Genomic DNA, 24,189 nt, shown 5'->3' with positions numbered 1-24,189 from the left:
AAGGAATGGCCAGTTCCTGATTACTTACGGCGTAGTGTAACGAGTAAGGCAAACTTACCACAAAGACCAGACGCGGGAAAAAACCACGTTGTGGCGTACGTGTTAAAATATATGGGTATAGTATATGGTGCCAGCGCCCTCTTACTGGCAAAAGGTTGGATGCTAAAATTATATATTATAGTTTGAACCAAGATAGCCCGTGGGCCAACAGTATGTTAGGCTAGTAGTAAAAGGTTCTCATGAAAAATGAAGGAAGAGTAAGGCAAGAAGGAAGCTAAGAATTGATTACTACCTTAGAAGCAAATACAGGTACAACTTTTTCAATGAGCGTAAGCTGTATTAAATATGCTACTAAGGCAGTGCCTAGTTATGTACATATATACAGGCTCTGCATAAACCGTCAATCTGATATAATCCAGTGGGGGAAGAGTTACTTTCTCAAAACAGTAGTTATAATATGGTGGTGGTCAAGATTATTATGGAATTTTTTTAAGGCTATCAACATAGCAGTATGTAGGTTTATATTTATGAAGCGTTTTGGGAATCCATTCGCAGATAATTTATGTTTAAAGTCTGTAAGAGTGCTAATTATATAGCCAGCGCTATTGCATATTTTAACCAATCTCATACTTTGCGCCAATATTAAATTTTTTTGTATTCTTATAGAGATATTAGAATGCCAGTATGTAAGGCTGATGGTGTTAAAGCCAAACGTGTTTCGTTTGTCGTAAACAAAGGTGTCTAATTTATTATTATTCAACTGTATATTAATATCCAGGTAATTGGCATATTTGGTGCTGTCTATGTTGGTCGCGACTATTTCTAATTCCGATGGGTAGACATCTCCAGAATCAGTGAGAAAGTTGGGATGGTTAAAAACGATTAGGTCGTCAATATATCTGTAAAAGGTAATATCTTTATTGATATTAACTTCGAAGTGATGCAGGTACAGATTTGCCACCAGGCTAGAACTGCAGGCTCCCATGGCAATCCCAGTTTTTTGTTTATATATGTTGGTGCCATTGTAGATGTAACTTTTGAAGATGCAAATATTAGTCAGGTCATTCCAATATTGCAACTTGCATGGTAAAAGGCTACATTGTATACTTTGTAATAGTGGTCGAGTACATGTTTTAAACTATCGTGCGGAATGCTGGTAAAGAGATTTTTAAAGTCAAAGGTGCTGATATGTTCAGTGGTATGATTATTGTGCTTTAGAAATTCTAGAATAGCGTTATTATTTCGGATAACTCTGGGGTTATCAATGCTGTTGAAGATGATACTTAGTAGATAGGCCAGTTTTTTATGTGGGGTTTTAGCATAGCTATTCCTGCACGATGTAATAAATCTGAAGCTGATAGGTGTTTTGTGGAATTTTGGTATACAGTAGACAAATGGAAAGTTAGTGTTTAGGTTGTTAAATTTTAATTTTTTATGCATAGCTAATAATTTTTTCCTGATGGTGGTGCTATTTGTGGTCTCACGTATGTAGGTAGAGCTGTGGTTCAGTTCGTTTAGCACTGTGGTAGTATAGAATTTTTTGCATATAAAACTGTAATTGTTGGCAGCTTTGTCTATGGTGGTGATGATGAATAAGGCCTGCAACTTTTTTAATTGTTGCTTAGCTATGCCCAAATCGAAGGTCTTGGCCGGCAGTGAGTTTCTGTGTAGGGTTGCAAGCTGTTTATGCACCGCTTGATAAGTGAGGGATATCCATTTTTGGAAAGCTTCTAACGGTACATTATACTTGTAGGATAATTTTAAACAAAAGTGCAAAAAGTCCTGGTATATAAGTTTATACATCTTTTTGTTGTTGCATGTGGTGTTAGGCCTAAATTTAAAACCGTAGGAAAGCAAGTTACGTAAATCAGGATCAGTAATGATGTTAAGGTCACCAGTAATGACGTGTTTGTGATCTTTGTCTACATAAGTGAGATATTGGGGCAAATGGCATAAACATTCAGCTTCAGCATCACTTTTGTCTAGGTTGCATACTACCTGTTTATAATTGCAGACAGTAAGACCTATCGGTTTATTGTAACTGAATCTAGTACTTATAGTCACATTATTAATGGGCAAATCATGTTTATAAATATTCAAGAGATGGTTGAGGTTTATGTGATCTAACAAGTTGTAACTAAACTTAATGTAAATGTATTCTTTAGTGGCATTGTAGTTCTTACTGAGTCTGTATCTGAAGATATCGTTCAGTAGGTGATGCAGTTGTATGTTAATATGTTTATAGGTAGCATTGGCTTTAGCTAAGGCTCTGAGTTTACTCAGTTTCAGAATGAAGATAGTGTCGTGTATAAGCTTAACCGGTATGATAGGTAAATCCCATGAACTTAATACGTCTGCAAATTTACCCAAGGTATTGTTAGTATGCGTTGCTATTTGGGCATTAGAAGAATTGTTAGCTGTAGCTATTTTATATTTGATGGCGGGTCTTTGGACCATGTGGAATAAGTTGTAGACACACGTGTCCGTAGGTTTTCTGGTGTAGCAGTGCCCGTTAAATAGGCTATTTAAACCATAAGGATATAAGAAAAAAAAAGAATAACAGCAAGAAGAAACTGAAGCTCCTTTTGTCTCGGTCTGAGACTGCTGCTTCCGCAGATGAACAAGTTAAGCTAAAGTCTTTAGATGCAGTGGAAAGTCCTCCTGGACGCCCTGATGCTGACTCTCCTGGTATTAACCTTGTTGCTTCCAAGGATACCCCTCCAGCTGCTCCTGTTACGGCATCTGTTTTGGACCGCACATATGCTTCTGGCCTCAGTTCTTCCTCCAGGCTGGGGACTCCTTCCTATTCTGGAATTGCAGAAATAAGAGTCTTGATGATGCTCCACAGCGTCACCAAATCATCTCTAAGCTGCATAAAGAACTGATATCTTTTATTAATTGCAATGCAAACGGATTCACAGAAACAGCAGCGAACTGCATCCATGACCTGTGGTCAAGCCTGGAGATAATTGCCACGGAGCTGCTAATTGACAACGAGAAGCTTCGCGCCGTCAACGATGAGCTACGATCCAGAGCGATCATCCTCGAAAAAGTCTTTGACACTTTCACTATAAACCCACCTACACCTTCATATATCCCAGATCCCACTCCATTTGCAGAAGCTCTGAAGATGGGCATCTCCCCACTTTCTTGTGGTTCCAACAAACCTTCCACATCCTCGGCTCCAAACAGTCTACAACTTGGTCCCAAAACCCAACCACCACAGAATGTCCTTCTCCTGAGAGCCAATGACACCAGCGAACTGAAAACTAGCCATGAGGTAAAGGAATTTGTATCCAAAACGCTCAAAAGCGATTTCAAGATGGTTAAAATAAAATCCCTCAGAGCGATAAGAAATCGCGGAGTCATCGTGGAAACCGCGTCCAAGCAAGATCTCAATACTATCTCCTCCTCTGAGTCACTCTCTGCTGCTGGCGTCGCCACTTCTGCTCCAAAAGGATCAGATCCTGCCATTATATTCTACGGCGTTCCCAAAAACTACGCAAATGAGGACTTCTTAGAGGACCTTTACTTTAAAAATCTTATTGATTTAGGGTTCTCATACGAGGAAATAAAGGAGGGCACTACGTTCCGGTTCAACACCAAATCAAACTCATCCTCGACTAATCATATGGTGATCAGCTTTGCACCAAAGATTTATAAAGCAGTACTATCCCGTGAACGGGTGTTCCTTGGCTGCGGCTCCCATAAGTTTAAAGCATTTACGATAGTAACCAAATGCTTTCTTTGCCTAGGCTACGGGCACACCACACAACATTGCACTCACAGCTCTCCAACCTGTAGTCACTGTGCCCGTAGTGGGCACGTCATTGCAGAGTGTCCACACAAAGAGGAACAGCCTGTCTGCATTAACTGTAAGAGGCACAAGAGGCCTTCACAACACTCGGTAAGAGATACAACCTGCCCTGAATACCAACGTGCCCTGGAAATGATACGGCTCAGAACTGCTGATGGAGAGTAAACCGAACAACACTGCGTTTCAGATGAATCAAAATAAAACATCTCCTGATGACGTTCACTCTCATTCTTTCCCCAGCACTCCACAAAACCTTAAACTTAAAGTTCTTCAAATCAATGGACATAGGTCGCGAATCGTCGCGGATGAGATCCGGCTGGCTGCAGAGCAAAACGCCGTGGATGTGATCTCTATCCAGGAGCCATACTTCTCAAAGGGTCAGTTTGGGCATATCTCCAAGATTATGGGCTATTCCATTTATGCTCGAGTGGTACAACCTGTGCCCCAAGACCCTAAAACATGCATCATCATTTTAAACAGAGATTTAGATGTTGTTGTTCATGGTCTCTGTAACAAACTGGCAACTTGTGTGCAAATCACATTCTCATCGCTCTCCTATCTTCTGTCAATCTACTGTCCCCCTTCTGCAGACTTCAACGATTCATTAAACTTCTTGGAGTTTGCGCTCAACTTCCTTGGCTCTAGGAACATCCTGATCACTTCGGATGTCAATGCAAAGTCCCATTTCTGGTTCAGTGCTGTTTCTGACGCCCGAGGTCTTCTTCTTGAGGACTTTATTATAAGTCACAACCTAGCAGTCCATAATCGACCAGGCCAGCTCTCCACCTATTGCAGCTCAACTGGGGAGTCGAACATTGACGTTACACTCACCACCAGTGACTTAAATTCACGAATCAGTGACTGGGTTACAATTCCAGATTGGACACTCAGTGATCACAGAGCCATTGTGTTCCACATCTCTGTCGATGTGCCTAACAGCCGCAACTCACCTAGAACACCAGACTTCGTCAGATTCTGCACAAAAACTGTTGACTGGGACTCTTTTGATGCCTCCATCACTAATGACTTTCCATCAAACCCTCCAGACAGCTTCAGCTTAACTTCTGCAGAAAATCTAGCCCAACTTATCCAACAATCTCTTATAAAAGCCTCCTATAAATCAGCAAAGAAGAAGACCATCCGCTCTAAAGTCCACTCCTGGTGGTCCCAGGACCTTACTATTCTTCGCAAATCAGTTCACCGAGCTCGACGGTTATATCAGAGACACCGTAACTGGCCTGCTGATGATGTTATGCTATTACATAATGACTACATTTTAAAAAAAAAATGCCTTCTGTAAAGCAATTGCAACGAGAAAAAGAGAAACCTGGACCACCTTTGTAAAAGAATCCAACAGCAAAAACCCATGGGGCCTCATGTACAAGATAGCTCGGGAGAGAACATTTACCTCTGATGTCCTTGGTACTGTTACCACTGAGACTCATGAAACCTCTGGCTGGACAGACTCTATCAACCAAATTCTTGATAACTTATTCCCTATGGATAATCCTTCTGAAGATTCTCCAGAGCATATGGCAATTCGTGAGGCAAATAACAAGTACACCATTGAGGAACTTACCGAGCCATTTACTTTAGAGGAACTTACCTCGGTAGTCAAGACGATCAATGTGAAGAAGTGTCCGGGAATGGATATGATTGAGTATGTGTTCATTCTCCGGCTGTTAAAATTAAGACCTCTCTACTTGCTCTTGCTCTTCAATAAATGCCTCATGGAAGGCATCTTTCCTTCTGTTTGGAAGGTTTCTTTGCTCCGTCTTATCAAAAAGCCAGATAAGCCTGCCTCAAATCCACGTGCCTACAGACCAATTGCGCTGCTTGCTAATCTAGGGAAGATCTTGGAGCGGCTTATGGCTCTTCGACTAACAGCTCTGTTTCAAGAACAAAATCTCTTTTCTCCCTGTCAATATGGCTTCACCCCAGGTCATTCTTGCGAGGAGGCCTTGTCTGACTTTGTCTGGCACATTATAAATTCTAAATCCAAGTTTGAACTAGCTATTATGGTCGACTTCGAGGGTGCCTTTGACACTGTCTGGTGGGACAGCGCTCTTGAACGTCTCCGGTCTGCCAGATGCTCCTTTCATATGTACAAATTATTTCAAAACTATTTCTCTGACCGCTCGATAATTGTCAAATCCAAATTCCTCCAAGTCTCTAGGAAGGTTTTTCGAGGGTGTCCCCAAGGTTCAGTCCTGGGGCCCCTTATCTGGAACATTGTGCTTCAAGACTGGCTGGGCCACTCTCTCCAGAATTGCAAAATTTTTGCTTTCGCCGATGATCTGACAATTGTGGTCTCAGGCAGTTCTCGTGCAGTGTTGGAGGTGAATGCAAACCAGATTTTAACTGACCTTTCCACCTGGTCATTGGCTAACAAACTTAAAATTAATCCATCGAAAACAAAAATGATGCTTTTTAAATCCAAGTTAGATCTCAGGCGGCCTCCCCAAGTCAAAATTTTTGGCAAGCGGCTTCCTATAGTCACTGAAGCAAAACTCCTTGGGGTCATTATTGACCATAAGCTTTCTTTCTATCCTCATCTGATTCATTTATGTACCAAAATCAAAAAGTTCACTGGGTCAATTATTCGAATTTCCAGAGGGGAGTGGAGTCTCTCTAGGAAGTCACTCTTTCTCTACTATAATGCTGTTTTCCTGCCCATAGTCACTTATGCAGCAGGAGCTTGGTTTCATCGTGCCACTAATTCCAAAATGAGGTTAAAACTGAATTCCATCCAGCGGAGCATGCTCCTCTCTATTCTCAGAGTCTGTAGAACAGTTTCCACCGCTGCAGTGCAAGTTATTGCGGGGTCCCTCCCATTGGATCTATTTGTCATCTACCGTGGCCTCTGCTTTCGACACAAAAAACAAATACCTTCAGAATTACTTGGAATCCAGCTAAATTTAAATGAAGATCCTAAAAAAGAGAAATCCAGATGGTTTAACGAGCTGATTAGCATCTGGCAGACCAGATGGGACACCACCGCACTTGGAATGACGACAAGAAAATTTCTGCCTGATGTGACCTTCTTACTCTCTAAATCAGTTAAAACTTGGTGCTCTTTAACTATGCAAACTTCCTTTCTGATAACAGGACATGGCTCTCTCAATCAAAAACTCTTTCAGTTTTCGCTTGCATCACACTGATCTCTGCAGCTGCGGGAATACAGAAGATTGGAGTCACCTGCTCTATAACTGTGCAATCTACGACGATCTTAGGGTGAAGCTCCGAACTGACGTTCCAGATCTCTCTCCGGGGAATGAGGAAATGCTTCTGCATAATAAGAATAATCTCTCAGCACTTCAGAACTTTGCCTCTGAGGTGTTTGCTCGCAGAAAAAGAATCAACGCCAGATTAGCGCACCAGAACAATCCACCAAATACAACTGTGTAAGCAAGCGGGACAATAGTTTTCTTCTATGGTTCATGTCTGCATGAATTGTCACTGCACCGATCCTAAAGGTCATCATTCCACATCTGAATTATTCTGGATACAAGAGTATTTATTGAAGACTACCCTTTTTTTTTTTTTTTTTTTCTTCTCTCACCAGCACCAGTCTGTGTGTGTCTGTTTTTTTTTTTTTTGTTTTTACTATTAGTTTATTATTATTTTATTTTATTCTTTTATTTATTTATTATTATTATTTTTTTATTATCACGTGTCCTTTTTTTTTTTTTTTACCAGCACCACGGGTTGTGTTTACTTTATTATTATCATAATTATTTTCTTTTTCTTTTTTTTTTTCTTCTTTTTTTTTTCTTTCTTCTTTCTTCTCTCTTTTTTTTTTTCTTTTTTTTTTTTTCTCTCCTTCTTTATTACAATTAAAATTTATTTATTTTTTATTATTTATTATTATTTTTTTAATTTTATTATTATTTTATTTATTTTATTTTTTTTTTCATTTTATTTTATTAATATTATTATTATTATTTTTTTTTCCCCTCTCCCGCTCCTTTCTTTTTCCTCTGGAATGGGCCCCCGGAGGAATCTGGCCCACCTTTTGGCAACATCAGGTGGGTCAGAGTCTCTTTTGAGGCGTTACGTGCTCTACTGGAACTGGCCCACCTTCCCGTGGTGTGGACGAGTACCCAGAATCATCTGTCCAGGCGACTGATGCTTCTGGGTAGCCAAGTGGCCAGAACATAACAACAGAACACACACACATAATACACACAAACGTACGTCACACACACATATCTGGCCCATTTGTAGTGATACAGTTCTTCACAGAGACACGAGGCGGAGTTGAACAGACGTTCTAGGTGCCGCCCATTACATATACACATGTCCACATGTCCAAACCATAAGGATAAAGGGTTTTGTACTTCAGTATGTTGGAGTTTTCTAGTTCAAGCCTGGTTCTATATTTATGTTCAATATCTAAGATGGTGATGGTGATGTCATTAAAGTTATGCTGCTGGAAATGTTGTATTTCTATATCTTTTAGGTTAACATTATTTTTGATGTGCGATGTGTGCGTATTAATTCTGATGTGTAATTTACCCCCAGTTTGTCCTATGTATTTAGCCAAGCAAGTGTTGCATGTGATAAGGTATACTATGTCTCTAGCATGGCAGAAGGTAGGAGCCTCAGCCCGGTTAGTGACGTGTTTGGTATTCATCAAGGGGCAAGTTTGACATCGAGTATTCCTGCAGGTATTGAACTTTAAGAGATTAATGTTATCTGAGGGAAGTCTGTCCTTAGCCTGTGTGGTAGCTAGTTGCGATCCGAGGTGATTATCAAGGTCTGGTGTCTTATTAATCGTAGTATAATCAGATGCCACTGCATTAATGTCATGGCGGTTCTCCAGTAGGCCTAAAGCATTAGATGCTACATGGCTAGTAATGAGACTTGTCGGACCACCCAGAGCCCCAGTGGTATCCGCGGTACAGATTATCCTACGCGACCGACGTAGTATTTTATTATTAATTGTGGTGTAAAGACTCATAGTAAATAAATTCAACAATAGTGCAATGCCCTCTCTAGATTAAACGCAATGGACCAGGAGGTTGCTAAGATAAGTAAGTTATGGTATAAGTTATAAAAAATAATAATTTAATTATGTAATTATGCTAAGGCAGTATCCTGGTAGACAAGTCATAACACAGGCAGACTCCTTTATATAGTGAATATGACAAATAGTTAACAGTTATAAACGTAAGATAATTAATTATAATGGTGATACAATCAGTGAAAACCTAGACAAGAAGCTAACATGGGAGAGAAGAGCTGATTAATGCCATCAATGTCTAGATAAAACATTACACCAGTCTTAATATCTATGAACATAGTGTGAATGAGCAGGTGGTATCTAATGGCTGTGATAGCTGTGATAGCTGTCTCTGGTCCATGGTAATAACCTGGTAGGGAAACATAATTGTTATAAGCAAAAATGAAACATATATATATATATATAAGGATAATTACTAAATAACTATGTCTATATATATATATATATATATATATATATATATACATATATATATATATATACTAAATAGATACATACTAAATAGATACGTTATAGTGTAAAGTTAATATCTTTAAAGTTTGAAAATCCATATAGCCATAGTCCTGCCATATCTCCAGTATACATGAAAACCAAAATATAAATCATATTAAGTAAATTAATAAAATAATAAAATAATAAGCCCAACACAGGAAAATTATTTTGCAAGGAACTTTGTCGAGGGCTAAACCCTTACAAAATAACCAACCCATGCTAGACTGAGCCATCGGTTTCTGTTATCATCTGCCTGTATACTAAAGCCAAAATAATATAATAGTGGAAATGTGGAATAATTTAGTATAACATTAACGTAAGGTTTGAGACAAATGTAAGTCTAGAATGCCAAAACAACAAGTGTCGTACCGTAATACATAACAACAATTTATAAATGATACAGGCTGGATGATATTTAGCCCGACCGATCGCTACCACATTATAAGCACAACTGAGTAATTATTAAAATTTTTGCTGAACACAATTTAGCATAAAATTTTGCAGAAAATAGCTAATAAAGCTAACCGAAGGAGAACGGAAAAATGTATAGTAGAGCAATAGTACCTCACTCCCCCTCGAATTACTCTAATAGTTCGCGAGGTATGAAAAATAAGGCAAGAGGAAAGCTAAAAGCAAAAAGAAAGAAAAGGTCAATTTATCGATAGTACATCGGATATTAACCGGGAGCGTAACTTCCCGACCCTAAAAGTAGGGATCCTGGTTAGGTAGTAAAGGCCTGTAAAAATATATCAATCGAATAAAAAGAAAAAGAAGAAAAAGGAAAAAACGGAATGGCTAATTCCTAATAAAGTTTACTTTAAGTAGGACATAAATAATGTCAGATAAAGTCAAATTGTCAGTAATGCTAAGAGAACGAAAGACGGAACCTGTCAGATAAGGTCGGATTGTCAGTAATGCTTAGAGAACAAAGGGGGGACATGGTAAAAACCCCGTAAGGAATCTACCAAGCATACTTTACCGTAGCCCAAGGCGGGAAAAACAAAACGCCTGCAGCAACCTCACTAGACTTATATAACTACAAAGCGTCATGCGCCACCTAAGATTTGTCAAGAATTAGCCGGTGTTTTTTGGATGAACAAAAGCATAATAGCGCCCTCTATAATAGAGAAAACAAAACCAATAATACTCAGATGTAGAAGAGAAATCCTAGTATAATATAGAATTCATTCCTACTGTAAAGAACCCATATAGGTACCACTTTTCTAAGGCGTAAGCTATATATAGCGAGTTCAAAACAGCAGTCCCTAGTATGTACATGTATATACAAAGGCTAATTAGTACACCACTCGCTATATCTATACCCTATATTAAAAAACAATAATGATTACATTAAGACCACGGCAATATCCAAAATGTATATAACAGTTTAATAAACTGCCTGCCTAATATTTTCGATAATTTCCAACTGGTTTAAATTATCGTGGTACTTTTTTAGTGCTATGGATAAAGCAGTACTCATATGTTTCAAAATGAAATTATATGGGAAACCGTTATCCAATAATTTATGCTTAAGATCGATAAGCGCATATATAACATCACTTTTATTATTACAAATATATACTCTTCTGATAGTTTGTGTCACTATAATGTTTTTAAGTATACGTACAGAGATATTAGTACCCCAACGGGTTAAGTCTATAGTTTTGAAATTGAATTCTTTGCGTTTGTCAAATAGCTTGGTAGATAGTGTATTATTATTAATCTGAATATCTATGTCCAGATATGCTACTTTAAAAGGGTCACCGTTGTTAGTGACTTCTAGAACCAACTCCTGCGGGTAGTGTTTAACCGCTTCTGTAAGAAAGCTAGTATTGTTGAACACAATTAGGTCATCAATATATCTGAACATATGGATATCTTTAACAAAGTTGTTTTCAAAATGATGCAGATATAAGTTGGCGATGAGACACGAGCTACTCGCCCCCATGGCAATGCCAGCATGCTGTATGAAAATATTACTACCATTATAAATATAGCTGTTGGAAATACAAAGATTAATCAAGTTATCCCAATAATTACGTTGGCAGGGTAAAATTTGGCTATATTCTGTAAAATAATTATTTAACACCAATTTTAGACTATCATGTGGGATGCTAGTAAATAAATTTTTGAAATCATATGTATTTATATGTTTGATGCTATTCATATTGTTCTTTATAAAGGTTAAAATAGGTCTATTGTTATTAATAATTCTGGAGGAATCTATAGCCTTGAAAATCATGATGAGCAATTCAACTAGCTTACTATGTGGGACTTTTGAGTAGCTATTTCTACAAGATGTAATAAATCTGAAACTAATAGGCGATTTGTGAAACTTGGGAATACCATACAAATACGGAAAATTAGTATTATAGTTACTAATTTTTAACCTTTTTTGTATAGCCAGTAGCTTTTTGGTAATAGTACCAAGGTTACAGTTAGATTTAGTATATGTAGCACTGCTATGTAGTTCATTGTATAATAGTGTGGCATAGAATTTTTTGCAGATGAAACTGTAATTATTAGCGGCCTTATCTATAGTTGTTATCATAAATATATCCTGTAACTCCTTTAAATGTCGTTTGATTAACTGCATATTATATCTTTTGCTATCTCTAATGGTATGATGCTTCCTATGTAAAAGCATACTAAATATATGTTGTTTAAAATCGCTATTAGTAAGAACTAGCCAATTATAGAAGGCCTCTAGTGGTAAATTAAACTTATAGGCCAATTTATATATATATATATAGTAATAGATGGCCATCATGAGACCATTGCCACTACTAGAACATCATAACTCCCAACTAATTCGATGAGGCGATCAGCTCCAAGGGGATCGTAGCCTCAAAAGACTACAGAAGAAGTTTTCATTTTCTCTTTGTCCTGGACTATAATATAAAGAGGTCATCGTCCCTACAGATATTACTCTTGAGCAGTAGACTGCTCAAGAATAATATGTGTAGGGACGATATAAGATGTGTCCTTAAGATGTTTATAGTCTGTTATTAACAGTTGTTATTTGCTGAAGAAGTTGTTAAAAGCTGTTATTATAGAAGAACAAATCTCCCAGTCTGTTATTAGAAGTTGTACGAAAGTAATGGATGGCCATCCTGAGACCATTCCCTTCACACACCCAGTATATATTTTTTTGGGTTAGTGAAAAGAAATAGGTGAAATGCAAAACTATTTTTTTACCGGTGAGTACAGCTCAGAAAGAAATATTTACACTCTTAAGTAACTCTTAGCATCTTATGAAGCTACAGTGTTAACACATATGAACAGTGATCAGGTTGTCAAATGACAGTAGATAAAACAATATTGTACACAGTTGCAATAAAGTTTACCTGTATACAGTGGAAGTGCCACAAGGACACTGCAAAACAACTCAGTTAAAGCAAAAGCACACATACCAATAATGTATCTGTTTTCAATTCAGCAATATTTACGATATGTATTATCTGTACCCATTTCGCAACTCAGCAAAACCATGTATTTTCTAGGGCCTCACATGCATCGCATACACAAAGTAACGGGTCTAGACACATATCTTTACTAACAGATTCCATAACTTACATAAAAACTCAAGCTCAAGAAAATATGGCTCAAGTGTGTGTGATTAGAAAATATATCACTGAAAGTGTGGCTAGATATTATGTAGAAACAGTTAATTGTCTAATCTTGGTAACTGCACTTTACAGGACTGGGCCTGGCACAACCACCTGGAAATGTCACCAGTAAAGACAAATTCCATCCTGCTTAAAGGCTCTCTGAACTTTGCGAAGCCACAACAAATCATAATCCAAGAGAGAACTATCCAGTTAACAACTGAGATGAGATACCTTGGAGTGATCTTGGATAGGAACCTATCTTTCACACCACACCTGAAATATCTACCTACCAAGATTCGAAAATATACTGCGCTAGTGGCAAGAATCGCACGTCGGGACTGGGGACTGAAGCGACGCGCGCTCACCCTCTTCTATAAGGCTATGTTCACCCACATAATCACTCATACATCTGGTATCTGGTTTTCAAAGGCCACCACAGCAGTTAACAAGAGGAAGCTTGACTCGATTCAGGGTGTCATCCTACTCACCATCACCCTGGCCTGCTGCACAGTCAGCACACATGCCTTGCAAGTGTTGGCCGGCATGCTTCCTCTAGATCTAGAAATAATCAAATGTGCTTTGCTTAACATGCTTTCCAAAGGTAAAGCCATCTCCTGTCTGGATTTTACCACCGACCCCTCAAATAACATCATGGCCGAGAAGAAGCGCCTCACTGAATACTTGTAGCAGGTCTGGCAGTCTAGGTGGACACAGTCTACAAAAGGAGAAGTCACCAGAAAATTCATTTCTACAATAGCAACAGTATACCCAAAATCTCCCACATGGTTCTACCCTGGCCTATACGTCACTTTTTTGTTAACTGGCCATGGATATATCAGAGGAAAGCTCACTGCACTCGGGATCACCGAAAACCCACAATGCCTCTGTGGTTCCCTCGAAAGTTGGGACCACCTGATGTACGAGTGCGAAATATATGAAGATTCGAGATGCCTCCTCCTGACTAGGATACATTACCTTCCTAAAGACCAAGAACAGCACATCCTCGAAAGAGAAGAAGATTATGTCGCCTTTACGCGCTACGCACAAGACTTCTTCGCACGACGGAAGACCCTACCATGGACATAGTCACTGTTCTGATCATCGTCAAAACCAAGAGAAGACAACCACCTATCTTTTGGGAATCAACGCAAGAAGCCTACCAGCTAATGAGACTACACCACCACCAAATCTAAGAAGATCTAGTATAGGACAACCACAGCTGCATTCCTATTTATATCCCTACTGACTTAGACAGTATGGACAGTCAATTTCAGTGGTGATATCATCCTACCCGGATGACATCACCACTGAAATTGACATCACGACCGGACCAGAATGAGAAGAGCAAGAAGATTCTGCCAAATGGCGATCACGCTTGTGCTCCCTTGCACGGCAACTTTTCTCCCACTCCCATCCCCTACTTTTGCCTGATGGATGTATTCCATTCTACCTGAGGGATGACTTCTTCTTCATCCCCCATATTTCTACCTGTCCTCTCCTTTTCTTGACTCTAAAGCCCAACCGCTCCAACTCTCTCTTTCTTTTTTTTTTTTTTTTTTTTTTTACATTACTCTCTGTCTGTCAGGAAGCTTAGGCGACCCTCGCAAAGACTAGCCAGAGAATAATGGGCAGCCTGGCTATCTCCTAGCGGTGTGTGTGCGGGCAACGTGGGGTTCCAACAGGGGCCCTGCTGCCTAATCCTGGACACCCAACAGAACCCAACACAGAACACGTTTCTGGAATTTACAGCAGTTCTGTATTTCTTCACAGTGTACATATGGCGCAGATGTGGGAAACCACAGGCCGCTCCTGACCCTAATACTATGCTATGCATGATGTTGTCAAAAGGTGAGACATTCTTTTGGAGGCCCATTCCAGAAGAGAGAGAAGGAAAAAATAAACTCTGGTGTTGGGAGTAGGAAAAGTGAAGAAACCTAACCACAACTGAGTCAGTTTTGATTTTATTTTAGGGACAAAAATGAATTTAGTGAGTGAGTAAGTTGGTTTTTGTGTGATGTGACGTTGGTCCCCTTTTCTATCTGCACTCTGTTCTCTCACGTGATTCATTTGAAACATCAGGATTATAATATTAGGATGCTTTTTTTCCAGATATGGAGCAAACTGGTGTGGCGGACTCGGTCAGTTTTGACGGCAACTTGTTCCTCAGCTTTCCTGATAAAATAATTTCAAGGTCAGTTACTCTTTTCTCTAAAAAAAGCCCCTTAATTATTTAAATTTTCCTATTTTGTATCCTTAGCCGGGAGATGACTCCACTTGCAGTCAACCTGGCAAAGATTTACTCTTATTGTATTTATTTTGATTGAGAATAAATGAAGTTTCGTTTAATGTTATTTATATCGCTAGAAAGTATAATTCGTTCAGATTTCGACACTCCACACGTCCTTCAAATTAATCTTTGCCAAATTTAATCGGTACGTAAACCAAATTATCTTATTTCAGTTCAGTTCAGAAGTAAAATCATTCTTTTAATTTTTAAAATAACACCACGCGAGATGTAACGAAAACGAGCCCATTTCACCAACTTGTGGATTCCGTGGTGTGGGGCTTCGACCCTAATGTTTTTTTTTTTTTTTTTTTAATTATTGCCTCGCATTTTGGTGCGAGGCAGAAAAGGCAGTCGCTGAAAAATGAAAATTTCAACGAATTTTGATGGGTGAGAAAAGATATTAAATTTAAATACGTTGTCAGCTGGATTCCCTAATATTCAAACTCCCCTAACGTTTAAGCTTCTCAGCTGTTTTTATATTTAGAGATAAATTCATATTTGCTTATTTTTGTTCTCAAATAATCTTTAATTTTTTTTTTTATTTTAGAGAAGAAAAGAAAGACGAACGGAATATTGGAGACGGGTAAGACTTTCTTCAATAATAGTAATTAGGCATGTTTTTTGTAGGATTTTCTTCTAATTTATGTGAACTTCACCTTAGTTTATATTAAACGAATAATCTAAACACCGACTGTGACGATAACACTATTAAAATAGTTTAAAATCTCTGAAGATGCAAATAAAATATAATAAAATCTTTAGATTAAAGGAGTAGATGGTAGATGCTGCTCTCCGTGGGCAGGAGCAGCAGTGCGTGGCACGCGCTTCTTGATTAGACCGGGGTTCAAATACGGAGGATGCGGAAAGGTCAGGGATTGACCACCGCATATCCTCGCAGCAAAATGGCCTCAGTTGCTAATGCTCCTAAAAACCAAACAACACGCGGGAGTAGATGAGTCTTTTACGCCCCTTTACGGAAGCTAAAATCACGATCACGTATCATAGGGTATGTGGGCCCTGTGTGTGAGAAACGTGCGTATAAATAAATATATAATTGATAATATATGAAAACACAAAGGAGGCAAATGAATTAAAGTGCAATTTGTGGAGGCCTCCTCAAATACGTGTACAGCGAGTTCTGATCGAAAGAGACGGGAAAAGATGTTTTAAAAGAATTTAATGACACCAGTACAATCCATAAAAAGGTCCCCCATTCACTACATGTGATGTAAGTAAACTGAAGTGAGAAGAGGGTTCGAAAGGTGAATAATACAGATTTTTTTTTTCCTCCGCTGATACGCTAGTGGAATTGAATTCAGTAGAAAAGCAAAAATCCCCTTTGGCCAGCAATACCGCAAAATACTAGTTCACGTGAAACGGTGACCAATCCTGATCTGGAGAAAGGATTTTGAGAGGAAACAGCATCCAGTCATTAATATGTAGTCCCTAATATAAGTATTTCAGCCACTTTAATCTGAAAATCAGCGTTCAGGGTCGTGTGAACGCCTGAAACGAACCCGTCCAGGCATCAGCTGTCGAGGCGGAAAAATGAATGCATCGATGGGCCACTACTTTCGTGTGGTTGGGGCAGAGGTTGAATTCTCTGTCTGCATCCACACGCCTGAAATTCAACGCAGCTTTGATCAAGTTGCGAAGTGTCCACCTCCTAATCATAAATGCTTTGCGATCACCAGATATTTTGGTGTAATCAAAGCCCTGATGAGCTCAACCAAATCTGCATGCGTTTCATCGGGCTCGTTATCCTGTGTTCAGTGGAAATCACACCGATTTGTTCACTACTGAGAAACGGGTTCAAGAAAACCTTTTCATTATTCTAAATAATACTTATTTAAAATTTTTCGCGCATCTTATTGCAGTTAATCGCATCATGTCTCTCCTTAATATACAAAATATTGCTCGAATAATATATTTGAGTAAATCTGCATCGGCAGTGCTCACCCTCTCTGAGTGGACAAATCGTTGCGGTGCGTGAATTCATACACGTTTCTGCAGTACCACAAAAATGGCTGCGAACTCATAACGGCTCATCAGAATAACGCAGACTGACTTTGAGGATAACTAGAGTATCCGTATTAGCAGGGGGTGTTCAGTACTACAGGGCCATCGACCTCTACCCATTCGATGGAACCTACATTTCACTCAGTGCGGGGAGGGGGGGGGGAGTGGTACTAACACTCCAATTCATTTATCGTGTACAACCGAAAATCTGCTCGATTACCTTTCATTTGGCAAGGGAGAACAACTTTCATTTCCAGTAATATCTAAATCGGGCTGCTGTCCCTTTCGTTACTCAAATGAAAATGCGTTCGATGATCATCGAATTCATCTCTTTATCCGAGCGCATTTCGGGCAGAGAGGCTCCAAATGATGAATGCGCTCAGGAAGGGATAATATGAACTTCGCGTGCAGTTTGCGGATCTATTTAAAAAGCCGTGGACCAATAAATATTTCTGAACGATCGATAGAGCGACTTAACCGACTTGAACTGGTCGATTGATCTTGAAGAGGGGATGCATACGAAAATATGAGTTAATGGAAGAAATCGCGAATTAGGCGTTCACGGTGTTCCGCACGTGCGCTCATATTTTAAAAGCCGCAGTATTTCGCGGTTTGCTCCGAAATTGGATTGTCTTTTCAAATGCGCGCGCGATAATTCGTGTTGATATTAGAGCGACCGCGAAATGTGTAAGAAGAAACGAAATTATTAGAGTTGTTTATCGGTCTCGAAGACAACTTCTTCGTACTTTCCACACAAATGCTTTTAACTGCCTTGCGAATGCATAAAAATGAAATGTTCATTTCTCTCTCTGTTTCTTCCTCCTCAGGAATCCGCACGGCAGCCACAACAAATTTGACGTCACCTTCCGCACAAACAACGACAACGGCCTTCTGTTGTGCACCTACAAAGGAGCAACGGTCAAAGAAGATTATTTGGCCGTGGCCATAGTGGACGGTTTCATAGAACTCAGTTTCAACCTCGGCAAGGAGAGAGACTTGCTCATTGTTCGTCATTCCGCATCGATTTCGGACAACCAGTGGCACAGGTTAATCGTGGACAGGTGAGTAAACACCGGCTCTCTTTTTCCCGCCTAAAACAGTGCAGTATTCGGGAACACGAATTATTTAAAACGATTACACACTAACTCTGCGCGTATCATCTAATCACGTGCTGACGCGTTTATTTTTTCCTTTAGAAATAAGCGACACGGAATGCTGCAAGTGGACGATTCTACTCCAGTTGTTGTCACTTCGGCCACGGGTGCAACTGAACTCAACACGGATGGCGCGTTATGGATCGGTAAGATTATTAGTCGTAGTTTTTGCTTCAGTTTTGACCCTTCTCTGCTACCGTAATTTGGCCCTATTTCGGATGTAAATAAAGTCTTTTAATGTGAAATAGTCGGCTTGCTTTACGAGTAAAGCACATTTTCATTTTCCTTTCTTAACTACATTTGTCTTTACGGTTGTAAATGAAGATCTCGAAAGTGAAATATAGTTTAAGACTTTTCTAGTACCTCCAACACTGCACCAGAAGCTTTGCTCACCTCTGCTGGCTTCGATTTCGATGCACTGACTATGGGAGACCGAAAAACGGATACTGTAGCTATGGCAAGGATATTTACCGGAGTCGAAGTTCAAGTTTTCTGAAAATGGAACTCTGGGTTTTATTTATACATTGCCTCGGTCATCGCTCAACTTTAACACCAAAATGCGATCAGACATGTGCCTATTACACCAACGAAATTGAATACAACGAAAGAAATTATTGAAATTGCTTGTGATGTTCCAAAAAGACTCGCATTTCTCCAGAGATTAATCCTTATAGCGGATTATTCGTCACCACTGTTTGCATTCGTTGAGAACTCTCTCTTTTCGGGAAAATCTAAATTTCTGAAACCCAGCGGAGGGGCTGAACGTCATAGAATTTGGTTTACGTGGACTTCTGATTTCAGAAATCCACGTAAACTCTCTTTCATTCTTATTAGGATATACTTCTCTGCAGATAAAAAGTTTTATTTACATATATATATATATATGTATATATATATATATATATATATATATATATATATATATATATACAGAAAAAATCGATTTTCTAAAAGAATAGACTCATCGAAAACTTTGCACGAGAGATTTGAAGAGACGCAGCTAACAGTTCCGTTGATCTCAATAAGCCGGGATATCCTCGTGAAAGGAGAATTTCCAGAAAACCATAAAATGTCTTCAATTCCAAGTCGTGACTCCCCTTCGAAAATATTTAGAATGGGATTCTTATAGAGTATCGCGAGATTACTGATTTATACGAATATTTTTAGCGTATATCTGACAGAACCACCGAATAGATTTTGTTACGTACAATTTTAACTCCAGTTTTAGCTCTTTTTCACTAACAAAGAGACCTACAACTGGAGGCAACGAGTTCTTTTCGTACGTAAATACAAAAGGAAGAGAGTGACCGGGATAGGCCCCTTATTTGATCGAACTGGAGAAATCTTCCCAGCAGAAGTGGCAAATTGATTGATTGAAATCTTTACAGATGAAAGACCATTTAAACCCCGTGGGATTATGGAGTAAATCGACGAGTCAGGCCACTGTAAATATGGCGATGTATCCATCTCGGAGAAGAGCATATGGGAGAAAACTACAGAATCTGTATGAAGGCAAGAGTCTCGGATTAGATGTGCATACTCCTCTCAACTATGAAGAAATTATCCTGAGAAAAAGCCTTTTCCGCATTGAGAGTATAAACTGGGCAAATTGGGGTCGATAAGTTTTATATCATACCAACTTGTCTTTAACTTTTGTCTGATTGTGTATATTACGTTTTACATAATACCTAATATACTTTTTTTTTAACTCGTGCAGCAAAAGCCTTGGCTTCCTTGCAACATATATATATAAATAATCTTTATTGTATTCAAAAGTGATAGATGCAACATCCCCCCCCTCCCAAGCCAGGGGCTTCACATTGGCTGGTGGACAAAGGCTTTGGGGGAACGGGGCCCACGTCGAGATTCAGTTTCATCCCCAGAGCCAACAACAAAATACGTTTCAGAAATTATTTACAATATATTCGGACCGACATACTTTTGACATTATTTACAATATCATACAGACATTATGCTGTTTCACTTAATTGTAGTGCCCACTTACTGTTCAGTTTTGTCTGGTTGACGTTGGGCCATCAAGGATCTGTCTCCGGTATTTGCGATCCTTGGCAAATTTGTAAAGGTCGCCGTCGATTGTTTGGACTGTGATGAAGATCATCTGTCTGGGGAGAAAACGATCACTAAGGGCTAATCTGTTAGCGTGTTTTAAGGTGGCCACTTTAGCAGTTAGGACGAGGCGTCTTTCCATTACAAGATTTGGCAGTCGGACAAAGTTTAGTGCGGTTGCCATTGCGGTTGTTCTTTGCTGGGGTGCACGGCGATGGTTATGTGTAATCCAACGAAAGAGCCAGTATTTAGAGGGGCACACGCGCTTCATGTTGGTGGGCTACAGATGCCCAGATTTCTAAGGCATATAACAGAAGGGTATACGTACCGACGAGTCACGTCCAGATCCCTAACTTGGAGCAGTTGTTGTTTGGTAGTCCAGCATAAAACAGTTAGGGCAATAGCCTCAGGTTACGTAGAAGTTAAGTAACGTATACGTTGTGCTGGAGCATCGTGTCCATACGTAGCCAACTGCTAAGTAGTTGAGAAATGGTATCATTTAAGTATATCTCATATTGTGAATGCCTTCACGACGAGTTACCATGATTTTGCCACTACCTCGAATAAGTAACGCTTCATCAATGGAGAAGACTCAGTGGATACCACCACCCAAACGGTACCCTTTCGGAGCTTGTTGGCTCCTCATAGGTGGGTGGTGGTATCCGGTGAGAATAACTAACAGTAGTCTTCTCCATCGGCGAAGCGTTACTTATTCGAGGTAGTGCAATATCATGGTAACTCTGTGCAAAGGTATTCACAATATGAGATATATTTAAATGATGCCATTTCTCAACTACTTAGTAGTTGGCTACGAGTAGACACAATGCTCTAGCACTAATTTATACGTTAATAGTCCTGCGCATTTGGCAGAATTTCGTTATGAGCTTGTCAATGTGGGGGTTGATAAAACCATATTCTTGTCTATTATATCATACGCAGCAAGTGTTTGATACCAAAAGGTATCAAAGGTAAAAGTGAAATAGAAACTTATCAATAATATTCCAATGACTGTTTCAAACAACGACTCCAAATACTTGACGGTATGATCCCTGTGGATTTGTATGTTGCTTTCTGCGGTTTGATATACTTTCTAAAAAAAAAAGTTCAATCTAAGATGATGCTTGGTGTTACAACGACCCAGCCAGTGAATTTAAAAGGGAGAAGAAAAGGATTTGGAAGGAATTTACTGTTGTTTGGCAAAGAGGATGGGACGAGAGCGAATTCGGGCTTGTTACAAGAAAGTATATCGCGCAAGTGGAATTCATAGCAACTTTTGGACTATGACAACTTATCTGCTAACAGGGCATGGGTCCCTCCGGGCCATGTTATTTGAGATTGGACTGGAGCCTGATCCGTACTGCAAATGTGGGGAATATGAAATGTGGATTCATGTACTTCTGAAATGTCCATTGTATTCTCAGCCTAGAGCGGATTTAATGTCTATGGTTCCAAAATTAATGGAGAACAATGCAAATATTCTAGTAGAACACTGTGATAATTTTAATGCTCTCCAAATCTTCTCGAGAACTGTCTTTACATTGAGGACTCAACTAAGAAATTCGGTTTCTCCTGGAGATTGACTTCACAAAAGACAAAGATTTTATGTGAAAACAGAAGATTTTTGTAAATTCTTAGAGTGTTGATATATGACAATTATTGTGTTGATTTATGACAATTGGTATTGTATACGACATATCTGTTAATTGTTATTGTTAAGATTTGTTTCTGTGAAACAGAAGGTTTATGGAAAGAGTTTGTAGCTATCTCATTGTGTTTGTCAGCATGTTTAAAAGTTCTAGCGGACAGATTACACAGTGCTGTTAATTGAATGTGGAGTTGGTCTCTGTGGACATGGAGGTTTCCTTGTGGTGTACTTGTTTATTTATTAAATCTGTTTATTGCTCTGCCGAAGAGCAACCCCCTGGGCAGCAGGAAGCTGGGGGGGGGGTGATATTTACATACAGAGGTTAAGACAGGGACATGTGTCCGGCGGTTACATGGGGCACATGTATGCTTAACCCGAAAGGTACAGAACTTACAGTGTTTTTTATTTTACATAATTGAAAGAATTACAGGTTATCATTTTTCAAAACTGCTGTAAATTACGAAATCATGAGAGAAATGTAGAAAATATAGAGAAATGAGGCAGTCCTTCACGTGGTATCTCTTCAATCTTGACTGTAATAGTGCTCACAGCCAGGCGTCTTTGGAGTAGCAGATTCTAAGAGAGAGAGGACCAGTGATGGCTTCACTTTATTTTCCTTTTCACCTATCTTTAACGGGATGCATTGTGGTGGCATTTTCCTTCTGGTGGCGTCTCATAAGTGTATGTTTGCAAATGTGTCCTTTAGCTTCTGACGTCTGTATGAATGCTGTTCGCAGAATCTATCCAGGTCGATGGCTAGATTGTTCATCAAATCTACCGTGTTTCCTGGGAACATGCGTCTCAATCCTTTCAGGTTGTTCAAACTGATTGTGAGTGGGAGCCTTGGGTCCATTTGATTCCTTCCGGCAATGCTGACAGTTTTTATCAGATCAGTAATGTCAGGGGCGTCGAGTCGTCTTGTGATTAGTCTGGCAAGTGTAAGAAGGTTTGCTGCTACAATCTGTTGTTTCCATGGAGTGACTTCCAGATTTATGTAGAACTGAGCCCTAGAAATGGTGTATTGGTTGCCAGTCCGTATGCAGTTAAACTTCGTCTATTGTATGTAATCTAATTATATATTGGTTTTCCTGGTTGTCAGGAATTCTGAGCATATTTAGAACAAGTGATGTATATATCTGATTTATATAATAATTAGTTTCTCGGTGGTACTGAAGATAATTTGTGACGGTTTCTCCACTTGACATCAAGATCGCTGGCACCCAACGGTATTGCACTACCTCCGGTGGGTGCGGGAATTGTGTATTTTGGCACGAACAGATAATGTAATTCCGGGCCTGGACAAGGGCATCAGGCAGTAGCTGCTTTGTATTGGCATTGGTGAGATGGTAATAACACGTGTCTTTAGGCCTGCTTCGTACAGGTTATACGCCAGAACAGAATAATAACAGAATAACTAGGTGGAGATGGGCTCTTGCTCAGGGGCCACCCTCGATTCTGGGATGCGCGTACGCAAAGCAACAGGAGATCACATATGATATAGTATCTTATGTGTGTATAATGAGAATGTTTGTTAATGTTTATATGTAAATTGTGTATATATATCTCCTTTGTAAGTTTTGTATATAATAATGGTGGGTACAAATAAATGGAAATGGAATGGGGGTTGACGGTCAGGTTGTAATCAAAGTCGACTCAAGTCCGTATGCATATTGACCACTGGAAGGAGAATACCGTCTAGAGAATACCGGGCTGGTGCTTCAGAGAAAAGATAATTTGGGCTGATTTGGCAGGATTAAATAGTAGTCCAAATTGATGGAGATAGGATGCCAACCCATGTAACATTCGATTGATCTTTTCATGAACGCTTGAGATGCCGGGGTTATCTGGGTATGTAGCTTAATATCATCAGTATAGAATATTATCTCTCTGTTGCGCAAACGGAATAATAACTGCAGTAAATAATGCTCCCGAGAGAACTACACCTTGGGGGAACTCCCTCTGTGATCTTTCCTGAGATTATATCTTGATTCGCTGTAAGAATGATTTTGTTAGAAAGTAAGGTTGTGATAAACCACACCATGTCATCTTTTATGAGGAAGCAATTTTCTAG

The 24,189-nt window shown here is 39.3% G+C and overlaps 1 protein-coding gene across 5 annotated transcripts in view; it reads left to right on the top strand.

The window, feature by feature from the left end:
- LOC150078597 (agrin-like) overlaps window positions 1-24,189 on the top strand; it is a 294,793-nt gene that overhangs the window by 255,842 nt on the left and 14,762 nt on the right. For all 5 annotated transcript variants that reach the window (XM_090385000.1, XM_090384999.1, XM_090385001.1 and 2 more), the window contains 4 exons: window positions 15,056-15,137; window positions 15,781-15,816; window positions 18,080-18,313; window positions 18,449-18,552. In XM_090385000.1, coding sequence (XP_090241126.1) covers window positions 15,056-15,137; window positions 15,781-15,816; window positions 18,080-18,313; window positions 18,449-18,552 — 456 coding nt within the window. The remainder of the gene's footprint in view (window positions 1-15,055; window positions 15,138-15,780; window positions 15,817-18,079; window positions 18,314-18,448; window positions 18,553-24,189) is intronic.

The sequence above is a fragment of the Mastigoproctus giganteus genome, chromosome 11 (genome assembly GCF_048544385.1).
Source record: "Mastigoproctus giganteus isolate SK-2022 chromosome 11, ASM4854438v1, whole genome shotgun sequence".
Taxonomy (NCBI): domain Eukaryota; kingdom Metazoa; phylum Arthropoda; class Arachnida; order Uropygi; family Thelyphonidae; genus Mastigoproctus; species Mastigoproctus giganteus.
This window is presented reverse-complemented; position numbering and strand designations above follow the sequence as displayed.